Source organism: Rattus norvegicus, chromosome 15 (assembly GCF_036323735.1).
Source record: "Rattus norvegicus strain BN/NHsdMcwi chromosome 15, GRCr8, whole genome shotgun sequence".
NCBI classification, from domain to species: domain Eukaryota; kingdom Metazoa; phylum Chordata; class Mammalia; order Rodentia; family Muridae; genus Rattus; species Rattus norvegicus.
Window position 1 is genome coordinate 27,685,018 of NC_086033.1, and position 18,416 is coordinate 27,703,433.

Here is an 18,416-nt window from a genome sequence, read left to right on the forward strand (position 1 = left end):
CAGGAGGGCGCCGGATCATACAGCTGCCCTGACGAGGGGACAAGCCTGTGCATGCGCGGTAAGTTGTTTACATTCAGACGGGGCTGGCTGTCGGCGACATCTTTGTTTTGCCGCACCACTCCCTACAAAGTTCCAACATCTTCCCTAGCAGAAGTTGGTAGTCAATGATGGGTAAGATCATCTTAAAATTCTTCTCAACTTAAGACAGGCCACAAATACAAGATTATTCACTTGCCAATGATGGGCAAGAGCTGTGTTTTTGGATGGCAATCTAAGACAAGCACAACTTTCTGCTCTGTGACTGATAAAGTGCGCCTTATATTTTTGGTTGTGAGCCTAGTCTTTAATGGCTAAGCCTTCTCTCCAGCCCAATATCTTATAGATAAAAAAGACAGGTAAGGTCTCTCAAAGGTGGATCAACCTAAGATAGGGCATAAATGCTAGGATTCATGTACTGATGACAGGTAATGTCCAAACTCCTAGAGGGGATGCCTAAGACAGGCATAGTATTTCTATGCCAATAGGTGAGACAGTTTTGGCTTGTATAGATAAAAAGGGGGACATGTGGGGAACACTTCTGGAGTTAACTTTGGCTGACTTCTTGCTTGTGATTAATCATGAATGAGTCTGCCTATATCTGTCTTTGTTTTTAATTAAGAAGTGTGTTATACCCTGCCAAGTTTTTCCAATTACTTATACATGCTCGAGAGACTGTCCTAGATGGAAGGAAATGGCCTTAGCCATACATAGATACTGTGTACCATAAACTCACCATTTAAGGATTTGTGGTCATTGTTTATCTTCCTGGTGTTGCTGCTTGCCTTTAAAAGATACTGAGAAAGTAAACTGGCTCACTGGTATGATATTAACCAGCAATCCTCCCATATTCTATCTGCCTTTCCTATAATCATCCTCACTTCCCTAGTCATGGTTCCTGTGTTGACTGACTGGCAGACTCTGGCAATAAATGAGGATTTGCTTTCATATATACCTGTGTACTGCATCTCTGCTTGGTATACACAGAGTTTAGGTGAGGGTGTCAGACCTCTTGGAACTGTATTTACAGATAGTTCTGAGCTAGCATGTGGGTGCTAGGAAATGGACCCAGGTCCTCTGCAAGAATAGCCAGTGCTTTTAGCCATTGGCCAATCTCTCCAGTCCCTTAAGTTTATTTAATTTTTATTTATTATTAACTTATTTATGACATACACACAAATTATACATGCTATGAGGTACCATGTTATGTTTGATATGTGCATATTTTATGTAAAGTTCATACCTGACTGTATACAGTCACTCCCTCCTCAAATTTTTATCATTTCTTTATAGCTAAAGGATTCAAAATTTTGTGTCCTAGCAATTAAGAAATGTGTAGAATTACCTATAGCAGCTTGGTGTCTGTTGTGGCTGGGGTCCAGGTGTTATTTCTCCTGTGCCATACCATGTCAAGTCAGAGGAAGGTCAAGGTCATCTCTCTCATGCACATGCCCTCAGTGCTGGCTCACTTGCCCCTCCCCCTGCTACCAGGGCCAGTTCTACTCTGTTGCTCAGGTATGGTACAGGGCTTGCTCTCTGGAGTTCTATAGTTGGCAAGGAGTAGGGCCAGAAAAGAGATTATTCTTTAATATTTGTGTGTGTGTGTGTGTGTGTGTGTGTGTGTGTGTTTGTGCACATCTTACTTGACTTTGATGTTAGAGTAATAATGTTTTTGTGAAAGAGTGTGGTAGAGGTCCTTCTGTTCTAATTTTAGGCAACAGTTTCAGAGGGATGATGCTCTTCTTTAAAGTTTTGGTAGAATTCAGCAATAAGTACATCTAGGTCAACAACCAAAGAACAAGCATTGACTAGATCTAGGCCTCACACACATATATAGAAGATATGCAACTTGGTCTTCATGTGGGTCTTCTGACAACTGAAGCAAAGTTCCTCCATTCTGTTGCTGCCTGTGGATCCCATTCCCCTAATTGGACCACCCTGTCTGGCCTCAGTAGAAGAGGATGCACCTAATCTTGCAGTGACTTGATGTGCCAGGGTAGGGTGATACCCAAGGGGGAAGGCCTATCTCTTTTCATAGGAGAAGCAAAGGAGGGAATGGGGGAAACAGACTATTTGAGAGGGGGACTGGGGGGAGGGGTGTCTGATATTAGGCCCTCTACCAAGTGAATAAATAAATTAATTAATAAAAAATGCATCCAGACAATTTTTTTCTGTTAGGAGGTTTTATTTTATTTATTATGATTTGTTTATTCTTGAGAATTTTATAGATGTATACGATGAAATATAATTAAATCATCTCATACTTCCTCTTTCAATTCCCCTGTATCCCCCAACATATTCTTCTAACGTTCGTTTGTTTCTTTCTTTCTTTTGAGAAGGCACTTGGTTCAATTAGGTCCACCTATAAGCACATGGATGTAGACCACCTATTGAAAGATGGGAAACCCATTAGTAGTCACACCCATGATTTTCCCTCTTCCAGAAGGTATGAATGTTTAAGAGCTCCACAGTAAGGGTTTAGGTTTGAAGGGTACCTTGCCCTGTCTATAACAAGATTTTGGCTGGTTTGATCTTGTTAGCAGATATCTGTAATTTCTGTGCATTGATGAGAACAATAGCCTTGTTATGGGTAGGAAAGAGCATTTCACAGCACCTCTCCCCATCCTCCAGCTCTTCTGAGATATTTCCTGAATGTTGCCATGAAGGGATTGATAATGGTGTCCTATATAGGATTGAACACTTAATTTGTTGTTCTCAGTACTTTGACCAATTATACATTTTTGCATTGACTGCTGCTCAGTACAAAAAGAGGCCTGTTTAACCCATATGCAGAGCAGACTAGCTCTATGGGAATAACAATAATATTTAGAAGGCTATTTGATACTATGATTATTGAGCAAACCAACAAGAGCAGATTTCCCCCTATGGCCCATGGTTTCCCCAGTCATGAGCTATTTACCAGGGTTATAGAAGCATAACTGAAATTCTCTCCTGTGGAACAGACATCCAGTCAAACCAGAAAATTATTACTTATCCCACAATAGTCATACCAGTACTATACTAAGGGACATATCTTGCTTGGAAGCTCAATATTGTAACATGCAAAATCTAGCACTGGGTAGCATGCAAAAAATACTGCTGATATTTTTTCTCTTCCACCATCCTGCATAATATATTCAAGCACTTACAGTGCTATTCAGTATGGAGTAAGTTTTATGATCATTTTGTGATTAATTTCTCTATCTCCTATAGCCAACATGTATAGTATTTTCAGCAATAGCACCTTACCATATAGCTATGGTGGATAACCAAGGAAAATGTCAGTTAACTAGTGTTGGTTTTGAGACTGTTGATCCTCATTAAGCATAGGGAGGTGTTCTAGTCCTTGCACTGTTATTTAATAATCATGACTTCTTGGGCTGGCATTGATCACCCATGTCAGGTAATTCTAGTTGAACTCTTTATAAAATTGTACTCTGAAATTATCTTATTAATTAGTAGATTTTGATAAATTTTATATGTTATAGAGCCTCAGTTTTGCCTAATCCATCCAGTACCTCTTCCTCTCCCTCATCGTCCTGTTCCCATCCCCCACCTAATTCTATTTTTTTAATTGGATTTTTAAATTTACGTTTCAAATGCTATCCCCTTTCCCAGTTTCCTGTCCATAACCCCCCATCCCATCCCCACTCCCCATTCTTCTATGAGTGTGTTCCCCCATCCACAAACCCACCCTTTCCCCCTCCCCACCCTGACATTCCCTTACACTGGGGGTCAAGCCTTGGCAGGACCAAGGGCTTCCCCTCCCATTGGTGCTCATGCCCATTGATACATAGGGAGCTGGAGCCATGGGTCTTTCCATGGGTACTCTTTTGGATGGTGGTTTAGTCCCTAGGAGATCTGGTTGGTTGGTATTGTTGTTCCTGTGGGGTTGTAAACCTCTTCAGCTCCTTGAATCCTTTCTCTAACTCCTTCAATGTGGACCCCATTCTCAGTTCAATGGTTGGCTGTGATCATCTGCCTCTGTCATGCTCTGACTGTGCCTCTCAGGAGACAGCTGTATCAGATCCTGTCAACATGAATTTCTTGGCATCAGCAATATTGTCTGGGTTTGGTGGCTGTATATATATGGGCTGGATCCCTGGGTAGGTAAGTCTCTGAATGGCCTTTCCCTTAGTCTCTGCTCCAAAATTTTTCTCCATACTTCCTGCTGTGAATATTTTTGTTCCCCCTTCTAAGAAAGACTGAAGCATCTGCATTTTGGGTGTCCTTCTTCTTGAGCTTCATATAGTCTGTGTATTGTATCTTGGGTAATTTGAGCTTTTAGGATAATATCAACTTATCAGTGAGTGCATACCGTGTGTGCTTTTGTGATTGGGTTACCTCACTCAGGATAATATTTGCTAGTTCTATCCATTTGCCTATTAGTTTCACGAAGTCATTGTTTTTGATAGCTGAGTAGTACTCCATTGTGTAGATGTACCACATTTTCTGCATCCATTCTTCTGTCCAGGGACATCTGGGTTCTTACCAGCTTCTGGCTATTATAAATAAGGCTGCTATGAACATAGTGGAGCATGTGTCTTTGTTATATGTTGGAGCATCTTTTGGGTTTATGCCCAGGAGAGGTATAGCTGGGTCCTCAGGTAGTGGAATGTCCAACTTTCTGAAGAACCTCCATACTGATTTCCAGAGTGGCTGTACCAGCTTGCAATCTCATCAACAATGGAGGAGTGTTCCACTTTCTCCAAATACTGTTTGTCAGCATCTGCTGTCATCTGAGGGTTTTTTTTTTTTTTTTATCTTAGCCATTCTGACCAGTGTGAAGTGGAATCTCAGGATTCTTTTTTTTTTCTTGTTATTTTACTCTTTTTTCTCCATCTTTATTAAATTGGGTATTTCTTATTTACATTTCAATTGTTATTACTTTTCCTGATTTCCAGGCAAACATCCCCCTAACCCCTCCCCTCCCCTTCTATATGGGTGTTCCCCTTCCCATCTTCCTCCCATTACCACCCTCCCCACAACAATCCTGTTCACTGGGAGTTCAGTCTTGGCAGGACCAAGGACTTCCCCTTCCACTGGTGCTCTTACTAGGCTATTCATTGCTACCTATACAGTTGGAGCCCAGGGTCAGTCCTTGTATAGTCTTTGGGTAGTGACTTAGTCCGTGGAAGCTCTGGTTGGTTGGCATTGTTGTTCTTATGGGGTTGCAAGCCCCTTCAGCTCTTTCAATCCTCACTCTAATTCCTCCAAAGGGGGTCCTATTCTCAGTTCAGTGGTTTGCTGCTAGCATTCATCTCTGTATTTGACATTCTCTGGATGTGTCTCTCAGGAGAGATCTATATCCAGTCCCTTTCAGCATGGACTTTTTAGCTTCATCAATCTTACCTAGTTTTGGTGGCTGTGTGTGTGTGTATATATATCTATCATCTATCTATTTATCTATCTATCTATCTATCTATCTATCTATCTATCTATCTATCTATCTATCTATCTATCTATCTCTATATATCTATCTATCTCACATGTGGGGGAAGCTCTAAATGGCCATTCCTTCAGTTTCTGCTCTAAACTTTGCTTCCTATGCCCTCCTATAGATATTTTTGTTTCTCTTTTTAAGAAGGAGTAGGAACATCCACATTTTGGTGATCCTTCTTCTTGAGCTTCCTGTGGTCTGTGGATTGCACCTTGGGTAATTTGAGCTTTTGGGCTAATATCCACTTATCAATGAGTGCATACCATGTGTGTTTTTCTGTGATTGGGTTACCTCACTCAGGATGATATTTTCCAGTTTCATCCATTTGCCTATGAATTTCATAAAGTCATTGTTTTTGATAGCTGAGTAATATTCCATTGTGTAGATGTACCACATTTTCTGTATCCATTCCTCTGTTGAAGGGCATCTGGGTTCTTTCCAGCTTCTGGCTATTAGAAATAAGGCTAACATAGTGGAGCATGTGTCTTTGTTATATGTTGGGGCATCTTTTGGGTATATGCCCAAGAGTGGTATAGCTGGATCCTCAGGTAGTTCAATGTCCAATTTTCTGAGGAACCTCCAGACTGATTTCCAGAATGGTTGTACCAGTTTGCAATCCCACCAACAATGGAGGAGTGTTCCTCTTTCTCCACATCCTCTCCAGCATTTGCTGTCACCTAAATTTTTGATCTTAGCCATTCTCACTGGTGTGAGGTGAAATCTCAGGGTTGTTTTGATTTGCATTTCTCTGGGTGCTTTTAATTTGCATTTCTCTGATGACTAAGGATGTTGAGCATTTCTTTTGGTACTTCTCAGCCATTTGATATTCGTCAGTTGAGAATTCTTGGTTTAGCTCTGCACCCCATTTTTTCCGAGACAGAGTCTTTTCTTTTCTTTTCTCTTTTTTTCGGAGCTGGGGACCGAACCCAGGGCCTTCCGCTTGCTAGGCAAGCGCTCTACCACTGAGCTAAATCCCCAACCCCTGCACCCCATTTTTTAATAGGGTTATTTGATTTTCTGGAGTCTAACTCATTGAGTTCATCGTATATAATGTACATCTCCATCAGATGTAGGATTGGTAAAGACCTTTTCCCAATCTGTTGGTTGCTGTTTTGTCCTAATGACTGTGTCCTCTGCCTGACAGAAGCTTTGCAATTTTATGAGATCCCATTATTCAATTCTTGATCTTAGAGCATAAGCCATTGGTTTTTTGTTCAGGAAAATTTTTCCGGTGCTCATGTGTTTGAGCCTCTTCCCCACTTTTTCTTCTGTTAGTTTGAGTGTATCTAGTTTTATGCGAAGATCCTTGATCCAGTTGGACTTGAGCTTTGTAGAGGGAGATAAGAATGGGAGATAAGAATCAATTCTTCTACATGCTGACCTCCAGTTGAACCAGCACCGTTTGTTGAAAATGCTGTACTTTTTCCACTGCATGGTTTTAGCTCCTTTGTCAAAGATTAAGTGACCATAGGTGTGTGGGTTCATTTCTGAGTTTTCAATTCTATTTCATCGATTTACCTGCCAGTATCTGTTGCAATACTACACAGTTTTTTTTTTTTCCACTATTGCTCTGTAATACTGCTTGAGGTCAGGGATGGTGATTCCTCCAGAAGTTCTTTTATGGTTGAGTATAGTTTTTGCTATTCTGGGTTTTTGGTTATACCAAATGAATTTGCAAGTTTCTCTTTCTAACTCTAAGAAAAATTTTGTTGGAATTTTGATGGTGATTGCATTGAATCTGTAGATTGCTGTTGGCAAAATGACCATTTTACTATATTAATCCTGCCAATCCATGAGCATGGGAGTTCTTTCCATCTTCTGAGATCTTCAACTTCTTGCTTCAGAGACTTAAAGTTCTTGTCATACAGATCTTTCACCTGCTTGGTTACAGTCATACCAAGGTATTTTATATTATTTGCGACTATTGTGAAGGGTGTCATTTTCCTAATTTCTTTTTCAGCCTGTTTATCCTGTAAGTGGAGGAAGACTACTGAATTGTTTGAGATAATTTTATATCCAGCCACTTTGGTGAAGTTGTTTATCAGGTTTAGGAGTTCATTGGTGGAATTTTGTGGGTTACTTAAGTATACTATCATATCATCTGCAAATAGTGATATTTTCACTTTTTCTTTCCAATTTGTATCCCTTTGACCTCCTTCTGTTGTCTGATTGCTCTGGCTAAGACTTCAAGTAGTATATTGAGAGAGTGGGCAGCTTTGTCTATTCCCTCATTTTATTGGGCTTGCTTCAAGTTTCTCTCCATTTAGTTTGATGTTGGCTACTGGTTTGCTATATATTACTTTTACTATGTTTAGGTATGGGTCTTGAATTCCTGATCTTTCCAAGACTTTTAAAATGAAAGGGTGTTGAATTTTATCAAATGCTTTCTCACAATCTAATGTGATCATTGTGTTTTTTTTCTTTCAGTTTGTTTATATAGTGGATTATGTTGATGGATTTCTGTATGTTGAACCATCCCTGCATCCCTGTGATGAAGTGTACTTGATCGTGATGGATGATCGTTTTGATGTGTTCAGTTTGCAAGAATTTTATCGAGTATTTTTGTGTCGATATTCATAAGGGAAATTGATCTGAAGTTCTCTTTCTTTGTTGGGTCTTTGTGTGATTTAGGTATAAGCATAATTTTGGTTTCATAGGAGGAATTGGGTAGTGTTCCTTCTGTTTGTATTTTGTGGAATAGTTTGGACAGTATTAGTATTGGTTCTTCTATGAAGGTCTGATTGAATTCTGAACTAAACCCATCTGTTCCTGGGCTTTATTTTTTTGGGGAGCTTTTTTTTTTTAATAACTGCTTCTATTTCTTTAGGAGTTATGGGACTGTTTAGATGGTTTATCTCATCCTGATTTAACTTTGTTACCTGATATCTGTCTAGAAAATTGTTTATGTCCTCCAGATTTTCCAGTTTTGTTGGGTATAGGCTTTTGTAGTAGGATCTGATGAATTTTTGAATTTCCTCCGATTCTGTTTTTATATCTCCCTTTTCATTTCTTATTTTGTTAATTTGGATACTCTATCTGTGCCCTCTTGTTTGTCTGGCTAAGGGTTTATTTGTCTTTTTGATTTTCTTAAAGAACCAGCTCCTGGTTTTGTTGATTCTTTGTATAATTTTTTTTTGTTGTTTCTACTTGGTTTCTTTCAGCCCTGAGTTTATTTCCTGCAATGTTTACTCCTCTTAGGAGCATTTACTTCTTTTTGTTCTAGAGCTTTCAGTTGTCATGTTAAACTGCTAGTGTATGCTCTTTTGAGTTTCTTTTTGGAGGCACTCAGAGCTATGAGTTTTCTTCTTAGCACAGCTTTCATTGTGTGCCATAGTTTGGGTATTCATTTTCATTAAATTCTAAAATTTTCTTTATTTCTTTCTTTAATTTCTTTCTTTCTTCCTTGACCAACTTGTCACTGAGTAGATCATTGTTCAGCTTCCATGTCTATGTGGCCTTTCTGTTGTTATTGTTGTTATTGATGACCAGCCTTGTCACGCCCAACCTCGACCAGCAAGGAAGACACGACCAGCGAAAATCTTCTTCAAGCAGTTTTACTCAGGAACCTTGATACAATCTTCTGACCCCAGGGAACCCCCGCACCACACTTAAATAGCTAGCGCTGGACAATCCTAGCAAGCCTCGTGGGTCATGCAGATAGGCTGTCACTATGCGGAAGCTAGCAGGCCAGGCAGGCATAGCCAAATAAGGACTTGTTTACTACAAGGAGCATTCACCGTTGGGAGGGTGGAAGGCGGAAACCAGCGCCATCTTTGAGGCGCAGCACGTCGCAGCTCCCTACACAGCCTTAGTCTGTGGTGATCTGATAGTGGGATTATTTCAATCTTCTTTTATCTGTTGAGGCCTGTTTTGTGCTCGATTATATGGTCAATTTTGGAGACGGTACCATGAGATACTGAGAAGAAGGTATATTATTTTGTTTTAGAATGAAATGTTCTATAGGTATCTGTTCAATCCATTTGGTTCATAACTTCTGCTAGTTTCCCTGTGTCTCTGTTTAATTTCTGTTTCCAGAATCTGTTCATTGATGAGAGTAGGTTGTTGACGTCTCCCACTATTGTTGTGTGCTTCTGTTTTAGTAAGGTTTCTTTTAGGAATGTAGGTGCCCTTGCATTTGGAGCAGAGATATTTATGATTGAGAGTTTATCTTGGTGGAATTTTCCTTTGATGAATAGGAAGTGTCCTTCCTTATCTTATTTTGATAACTTTTGGTTGAAAGTGGATTTTATTTGATATTAGAATGGCTACTCCAGCTTGTTATTTGGACCATTTGCTTGGAAAGTTGTTTTCCAGCCTTTTACTCTGAGGTAGTGTTTGTCTTTGTCTCTGAGGTGTGTTTCCTATATGCAGCAAAATGCTGGGTCCTCTTTCTATATCCAGTCTGTTAGTCTATGTCTTTTTATTTGGGAATTGATTCCATTCATGTTGAGAGATTTTAGGGACCAATGATTGTTGTTTCCTGTTATTTATTTATTTTTTTTTGTTAGAGGTGGAATTATGTTTGTGTGTCTCTCTTCTTTTGGTTTTGTTGCAAGGAGTTACTTTTTCTTGCTTTTTCTATTGTGTAGTTTTCTTCCTTGTGTTGGAGTTTTCCATCTATTATCCTTTGTAGGGCTGGATTTGTGGAAAGATATTGTGTAAATTTGGTTTTGTCATGGAATATCTTGGTTTCTCCATCTATGTTAATTGAGAGTTTTGCTGGATCTAGTAGTTTGGGCTGGCATTTGTGTTCTCTTAGGGTCTGTATGACATAAGCCGAGGAATTCTGGTTTTCATAGTCTCTGGTGAGAATTCTGGTGTAATTCTGATAGGTCTGCCTTTATATGTTACTTGACTTTTTTCCCTTACTGCTTTTATTATTCTTTCATTTTTTTTGTGCATTGGTGTTTTGTCTATTATGTGACTGGAGGAATTTCTTTTCTGGTCCAATCTATTTTGAATTCTGTAGTCTTCTTGTTTGTTTCCGGAGATCTTTTTCTTTAGGTTAGGGAGGTTTTCTTCTACAATTTTGCTGAAGATATTTACTTGCCCTTTAAGTTGGGAATCTTTGCTCTCTTCTATACCTATTATCCTTAGGTTTTGTTTTTCTGGAGTTTTTTGGATACTTGGGGTTAGGAGCTTTTTGTGTTTTACATTTTCTTTGATGGCTGTGTCAATGTTTTCTATGGTATCTTCTGTCCCTGAGACACAGCTGTCAAAATTCTACCACTGAGCTAAATCCCCAACCACCCCCCCCCCACTTAATTTTTCAACCCCAGGTTTATCCTCACTTCTTTCATATCTCATGTACTCCATGATTCCTTTGATTATATTTTAAAGATAGGTTGTGAGATAGTAGATTTAAATATAGCTTTTCACATGACTGTTCTTTGTGTTAGCTGTCTCTACTAACCTCTCATTTCCCCATCTTTTTTCCTGTTTGCTTTACTTAATGTTCTATTGCTGTGGAGAGACACCATGGCCATGATTACTCTTAAAATGCAAGCATTTAATTGGGGTTTGCTTATAGTTCCAGAGGTTTAGTCCATTGTCATTATGGCAATGAGCAGGGTAGCATGCAGGCCGAACAGACATGTCATGGGAAGTAGTTAAGAGTTCTATATCTGGATCTACAGGTAGCAGGAAAAGAGATAGCGTGACTTGGGTGTTTGAAACCCCATAGCCCACCCCAGTGACACACTTCTTTCAACAAGACCACATGTACTCCAACAAGGCCACATCTCTTAACCTCTCCCAGTATTGGCACTCCCTGAAGACTAAGCATTCAAACAAAAGAGCCAATGGGGGCCATTCTTATTCAAATTACCACAATATTTAAGAGTGTTTCCACCCCCAGAATTCTATTTTCCACTCTTTTAATCTACAGTTTACTTTTCCCTCTTTATTAATGTGTCTTCATCCTCAAAGGTAAATTTATGGCTTTCACTTCTGCTCCATACACACAAAACAAAAGATTTAAAATTAAGACCCTCATATAAGAGGCAATATGAGACATTTGTCTTATGAGGTCTGATTTGCTCACTTTGTATAATTGTGTACTACCCAGTTAACAACAAAAGTCATTATTTCATTTGTCTTTATAGTTGACTAATATTGTACCATTTCTGTCTCTATACATCTATACACACATCTATCTATCTATCTATCTATCTATCTATCTATCTATCTATCTATCTATCTATCATCTATCTATCTATCTATCTATCTATCTATCTATCTATCTATCCATATATCTATTTTTCGTATCATCTAGTTATTGATAAACATCTATTTTGATTCCATTTTTTAGCTGTTTTGAGTTCATCTTTGATGAACATGGATGTGCAAGTGTTTCTATAGTAGGCTGTAAAGTCCTTAGGCTATAGGCACAAGGGATGTATAGATGGGTCATATGTAAATCCTATTTCCGGTTATTATAAAATGATTTTTATTTTTACATGAATGGATCATTGCCTACATGGATGTATGAGTACCACAAGTGCTTGGTGCTTGTGGAGGCCAGAAGAGTTTGTTGGATTTCTTTGAACTAAAGTTACAGATAGTTGTGAGCTACCATGTAGGAACAGGAAGCTGAATCCAGGTCTTCTACAAGAGTAACAAGTGCTCTTGACAGGGAGAAGAAAGTAGAAGATCTTAGAGGAAGACGATGTTGATACTACCAAGTGAGAACAAGAACTTTCTCCCAAATTAAAGCCTGTTAGGTGATCTTTATTTACCATGCATAGGACTGACTCTCCAAAATGGGATTTGAGGGCTTACTTTTCAGGCTTCCTTTTATAAAGGAAATTGTATAAACTGGGGATTTTGTAAAATAAGGACTTTGAAAGCAAAATTTATAAAAACAGATGGCAAATTAGATTATTTGACAGATCATCTTGGCAGAACATCTCAAGGTTCCTTGACAGAAGACCTTATCTTAGCAGGGCAGACTACCTGTGAGTCAAGCTCCATTCCAGAGACAGAACATTTCGGGATTCCTTAGGCAGAATATCATCTTATCAGGGTAAAATATGCTGAGTCAAACTTTAGTTTTGTAACAAATAGAATTAATCTATTCTGATCTTATAACAAAATGGCTTTTTACCCTAAGACGGAGCTAGACTGGTCCATCAGTACAGCCAGGAAACATACTGGACCAACACTGTCTGCTTCGAAGACGAAGAGACTAACAGCCCTAGAATGCAACATGGCTTCTAAAAATTAGAACAGGAAACTGAACCTTCAGAAACCATGTTATCCTCCTGACACCTGGTGCTAGTCTAGAGTGGTGTCTGTTGAATGTTTAGATCACATTGTGAATTGGATGTCTGGACCACAGAACTGCAATGCAATGTTTATGGTGTTTAAAGCACTAAGATGTAGTAGTTGATTATAGCACCAATACAAACGTTAGTGCCAGTACGTACCATAAGTGGACACACAACATTGTTGGGAAACATTCCCAGTAATAATTTAAAATTTATTTGGAAAATATTGTGTGGTATAGTTGATGAAAGAAAGTCTGGATATAGCTTCTTAAACTTATATTTAAGAATTTAGGAAAGAATAATTATACATTACATTGTGTACATTTACATGCATTGATGTTCAGACCCTTTGATCCATTATATAGGAAGAAGTCTCTAATACCTTATTTGCTCATTTACTTTGTGACAATATTAAAATATTTTCTATTGCGTGGAATGTTGTGCCTGAGAGATTCAGGGGTTGAAGAGAAAGCAGCTGAACAAGAGTCAAGGTCTTTTGAGTTATTCAGGTGTTACATGTTTGTAAGCATAGCTCCTGGGAGGTGAGGGCAAGGGGATAATGAGTTAAAGACTAGCCTCAGCTCTATAGTATGATTGAAGAGAGCTTGGCCTACAGGAGATCCTGTGTCAACAAAACAAACAAACAAACAAACAAACACCCAAAAACTTCACCCCCCCAAAATCAAACGAAATTTAAGATATTTTTATTTTATTTGTCATTAAGCAACTATACATATTTTTATCTTTTGCCAGAGTCTGAAATAATTTCTGTGAAGAGGAGAATAGCTATTTTATTTTATGTCTTTAGAGAGTTGTGAAGATTCCCACAATTGTAATCGATAGTGGCCATTCACAGGTGACAACCTAAGTGACTGCTAGGCAACATTGAGCGATGTCGCCTTTCCTATCAACAGCATGTGTTCCTCTGCTGATTCCTGCACACAGGGGCTCTGTGCTCTTTGGAAATCTATCCTCACGCCTACCATTGCCTATAGGAAAAGGACATTTGTTTTATATGAACCCTATGATTTTAGAAGTTGGCTCTTTTATCATACCAGACAGAAAAAATATGATTTAATGCTATCCAGGCAGTTATGTTTGGGGAAAACAAGCATGGTATTAGTGAGCTGATGTGTCTGTGGGAAATAAACATGTGCTACCTTAAATAACCCCCTCCCACCAGTGCCTACATAACCAAAGCTCAGAACAACTGAAATAGCTTTTGAAGCTCAAATCACCCACTAATACGTTTACAGGTAAAGGACCATTAAAAGTAGAGATGGTTGTTTTGGTCCAGGGATTTATTGATGGCATCCTCACTGATGGCCGATGGCTTAGGAGATCCAAGGTGAACTGCAGTATGACTCTGAGTGACGGAGTCACAGTGAATGTCTGATTTCCAGTATGTCATGCTCCTTTGTAAACACAGGTTCTTATGTAGTCCAGGCTAACCTTAAACTCAACAAGTAGCTGAGGCTGACTGTGAAGTTCTGATCCTCCTGCCTCCACATCTTAATGCAGGGCTGAGGCTGACTGTGAACCTCTGATCCTCCTGCCTCCACATCTTAAATGTGGGGATGACAGCTGGTGCTACCATGTCCAGCTACTTTCTCTTTTATAAATATGTAGAGACACAATTTTTTGTTTGCCAATTCCATTTGCCACATGCATGTTTGCTGTGGTGTAGGCTACCCTGAAGCAATGAAAGGAGCTGGCAATAGACCATGGACTCAAGTTGGTGTTCTCTTTCAGTACTTGAAGCAACATCAAGTGCTTATGATTAGTTTAGTAATAAGTGCTTAGTTGGGTTAGTTCTCTACATAAGAAACAGACTAATCCAGGCATAGTGGTTCATGCCTGTAACTCTAGGGTCTGGAACTTAAAGGCAAGGGATCAGGAGTTTAAGGCCAGGCTGAGCTACTTGAAAGCCTATTTCAAAAACAACACCACAAAGTTTACTTACTTAGCAAAACCCACATACTATTTGTCTGTCATTCTGGAATATTTTTATTATATGATAAAAGACTCTGGACTCTCTAAGTGAACACAGAAAGATTTTCTTTTTACTTCTCCAGTTCCCCCTTTCTTTCTAGCCTGCCCTCCTGTCTAGGCTGTGGCCACAGTGGTTGCTACTTCTCGGAACAAGTCATCTTTACCAAGAGAGGATTTTGCACCTGCCATTTCCTCTGCACGGACGTTTGCTGCTTCTATATTTCATGGCTGGTTCCTTTTCCATGTTTTATACCTCAGCTCAAATGCGACTACCTCAAAGAGGTTTCTCTGGACTGCTCAGCCCAAGTCCTGCCTTTCTGCATGTTCACGACACTCATTCTCTTCCCCATCAGCATTTTGTTGCATCTGTAACCACATTTAGTTTTTCACAGTTTGCTTCTTCTTTGGACTAAACTGTGTACTCTATGTAGGGGTGTCTATATATTTGTTGCGTTTGTAACTATAAATCTAGTATTTAGCACAAATTTGATGCTTAGGAAATATTTGTGAAATATGAAATATGTCCTCATTGTGTTACCTTGATGTCAGATTTGGGTAAACTTTCAAGAGGATTAGTAACTTCAGTGGTTCAGAATCTTTGTCACCAGTTATACTCAAATGTTAATTGTTTCATTTATCCACTTTTAGTGTGCCATCTAGGCAGATGTCAGAATGAATCATGTAGGTTAGGTGACAACTGAAAAGCGGGAGATAATGAATTCAGGTTGGTATTTTCTCCCAGCTCTTGGAGCAATGATGGGTTGATAGATTTGATTGAAATCCAATTTGTGACGTGTGTGTGTGTGTGTGTGTGTGTGTGTGAGAGAGAGAGAGAGAGAGAGAGAGAGAGAGAGAGAGAGAGAAAGCAAGGAGATTTTGTGTGTGTGTGTGTGTGTGTGTGTGTGTGAGAGAGAGAGAGAGAGAGAGAGAGAGAGAGAGAGAGAGAGAGAGAGAGAGAGAGCAAGGAGATTTTTGTGTGTGTGTGTGTGAAGTAGGGAATTGAACCAGGGCCTCTTATATGCCAAGTACACATTCTGTACTGAGCTACATCCTGGGCCCCTGAATCCTGTCTTTATGATTTGTAGCAGGGTGACTTTCAGCATGGTATTTACTCTGAGTGAGCTTTTGTTTCCTTATAGTTAGATGAACATGCAACTATTGCTATAAAGAAAGTTAAGTTAGCGCCCAGTCCTATGACAATGTCTAGAATATGAAAAATGTTACTAGTTACAGCAGTTACTTTGTTAGATATAGGACCGGAAGAAAATGTTGTCATATCATTTGTTAAATACAATATATAGTTGATTCTTTGATTTGGATCACTAAGAATCCTAAGCAGTTATCATTTTTACTTTTCTTTCCTCTCTTTCCTCCTGATTAACTTCTTCAAGGCACTCTTCATGTCCTCATTCCTAAAGGTGTAGATTATGGGATTCAACAGAGGGGTTACAGCAGTGAAAAATGCAGATACAATTTTGTCCTCGGGAAGGCTGATGGATGGGCGTGAGTAGATGAAGATACAGTGTCCCAGAAACAGAGTGACCACAGTGAGGTGGGCTGCACAGGTGGACAGGGCTTTCCTCTTGCCGTCAGAGATCTGTTGCCTCAGACTCACAAGAATGACTGCATAGGAAACAACAATAATCACAAAACATACCATAGAGATCATCCCACTGTTGGAGACAACGAGAATCTCAGTGATGCGGGTGTCAGTGCAAGCCAGTTCTATCACTTGAGGTACATCACAGAAGAAGTTGTCAATCTCATCAGGACCACAGTAGGGCAGCTTGATGGTGAGTGAGGTGAAAGATATGGAGTGCACAGTCCCTGCTGTCCACATGGCCACTCCCAGCACCGTACACACCTTCCAGTTCATTATTGTCATATACCTCAAAGGCTTACAAATGGCCACATAGCGGTCATAGGCCATGACAGTAAGCAGGAAGATCTCCGTGCAGGCAAAGAGATGCAGGAAAAATATCTGGACCACACAGGCATCAAAAGAGATGACCTTTTCATCTGACAAAGTGTCACTCAGCATCTTTGGGACAGTAACAGTGGAATGGCAGACATCAATAAAGGATAGATTGCTGAGGAAGAAATACATGGGAGTATGGAGGCGGTGGTCGAATATGATTGTTATGACAATGAGGATGTTACCAACCAGTGTCATGACATAGAAAACGAGGAATATGAAAAACACAAACATCTGTACTTTTGGATTTGCAGATAAACCTGTGAGCCGAAATGATGTCACTGAAGTTTGGTTGATGAGGACAGCCTTTTCCATTTTTTAAAAAAAAATTCTGTGTCAAAAATTAAGGGAAAAATCATGAAACAAATGTATCACTTAACACGTGCATCAATCATTTGGTCCCTCTGTTTCTTGGTCATTCATGATGTCATGTACATCTAGAACCTATGAGTTAAATATCTAGTTCATTTCCCGTTCTCTTGTTCTGTCCCTTCTCCCTTGATGCGGAAGATTTGATAGCAGCTCAAAGATATTAAGAGCTTGTTTTATCTCTCTCTGAGCTATGTCCCCTGTCTTGTTTCTTTAAATGCTCTGTAAGATCCAAAAGAATCGAGGATACCACAAAAAATCCTACAAAGTAAACTAATCTGGGCTTGTAGGGGCTCACAGAGACTGAACTGACAACTAGGGATTTTGCTTGAGACTGACTTCGATTCTCTACACATACATTATAGTTGTTAGGAGTCTTGAGGGACTCCTAACATTGCAAACAGGGACTGTCTTTCATTCTACTGCCTGCTTTTCTAACCCCTTTCTCTTACTGGGTTGACTTTTCCAGACTTCACAGGAGAAGTTGTGCCTAGTCTTTCTGCAGCTTGATATGCCAGGGCTGGTTGAGATCCATGGAAGGCCTGCCCTTTTCTGAAGAGAAAAGGAATGGATGAGGGGGAAAGGAGTAGGGAGGTACTGGGAAGAAAGGAATGAAGGGAAACTGCAGTTGTTTTATATATAAAACAATCTAAATAAATAAATAAAAATGAATAAATAAAACATAAGACTGTCCCATGAGCCCTCAAGTAGGTTTAGACTTAGATTTAGAAATAAAAAGTATTTTTGTAGGAATAACTATTTCCAAAAATATGTGTGTGATATTCTCTTGGGTGTCTGTACATAGTACCTTCTCTTAAGTCTAAAGTATGTAGCCAAACCCTTTGGAATATTAGATTATAACAGAAAAGCAGCAAAGAAATAAGGGCTTTGATTAATGCTCTTTAAATTCAAAATAAATAGTGTCTTCTATGTAATGTAGACATAGTTTCAAATGAAACAATTTTCTCAATTCTCTTCGTTCCCATTTAACAATAACAAGGGCCAGTTCGGGCAGATTAAATCACAGGCTTTCCCCCATAGTGTAGCAAATATAACTTTTGCTTTACGACATCTACTCAGAAGCCAAAGGAACACACATTAAGGGGAAGACAAAAGAAAACTGTATGTGCAGTGGACGTTGGGTCTTCCAGAGACCTCCTCAGGACTGAGAGGCTGATTCCAGCAACTGTTGGGGGAAACTGCTAGCAGACAGCCCTCAGCTGTCATCCTGCTTTGACAAGTGTCTCGTCTATACACCTTGGAAGGCAGCTCCAGTCCAGCCCTTGGCAGGATAAAGTGTTTCTCTTTTCCCAAGTCAGGATAACTGTAATGGACC

The 18,416-nt window shown here is 39.4% G+C and overlaps 1 protein-coding gene and 1 long non-coding RNA gene across 3 annotated transcripts in view; one reads left to right on the forward strand and one right to left on the reverse strand.

The window, feature by feature from the left end:
* Positions 1-6: 6 nt before the first annotated feature.
* LOC102555050 (uncharacterized) overlaps positions 7-18,416 on the forward strand; it is a 90,495-nt gene continuing 72,085 nt past the window's right edge. Inside the window, exon 1 of one of the 2 annotated variants that reach the window (XR_005493941.2) lies at positions 7-171. This is a non-coding gene — a long non-coding RNA (uncharacterized LOC102555050). The remainder of the gene's footprint in view (positions 172-18,416) is intronic. The other variant, XR_005493940.2, reaches the window with a different exon arrangement.
* On the reverse strand, positions 16,021-17,026 carry Or4e5 (olfactory receptor family 4 subfamily E member 14). Its single transcript, NM_001000102.2, has one exon. It carries the CDS (start codon positions 17,024-17,026, stop codon positions 16,085-16,087), a length of 942 nt encoding a protein of 313 aa, NP_001000102.2. The 3' UTR covers positions 16,021-16,084.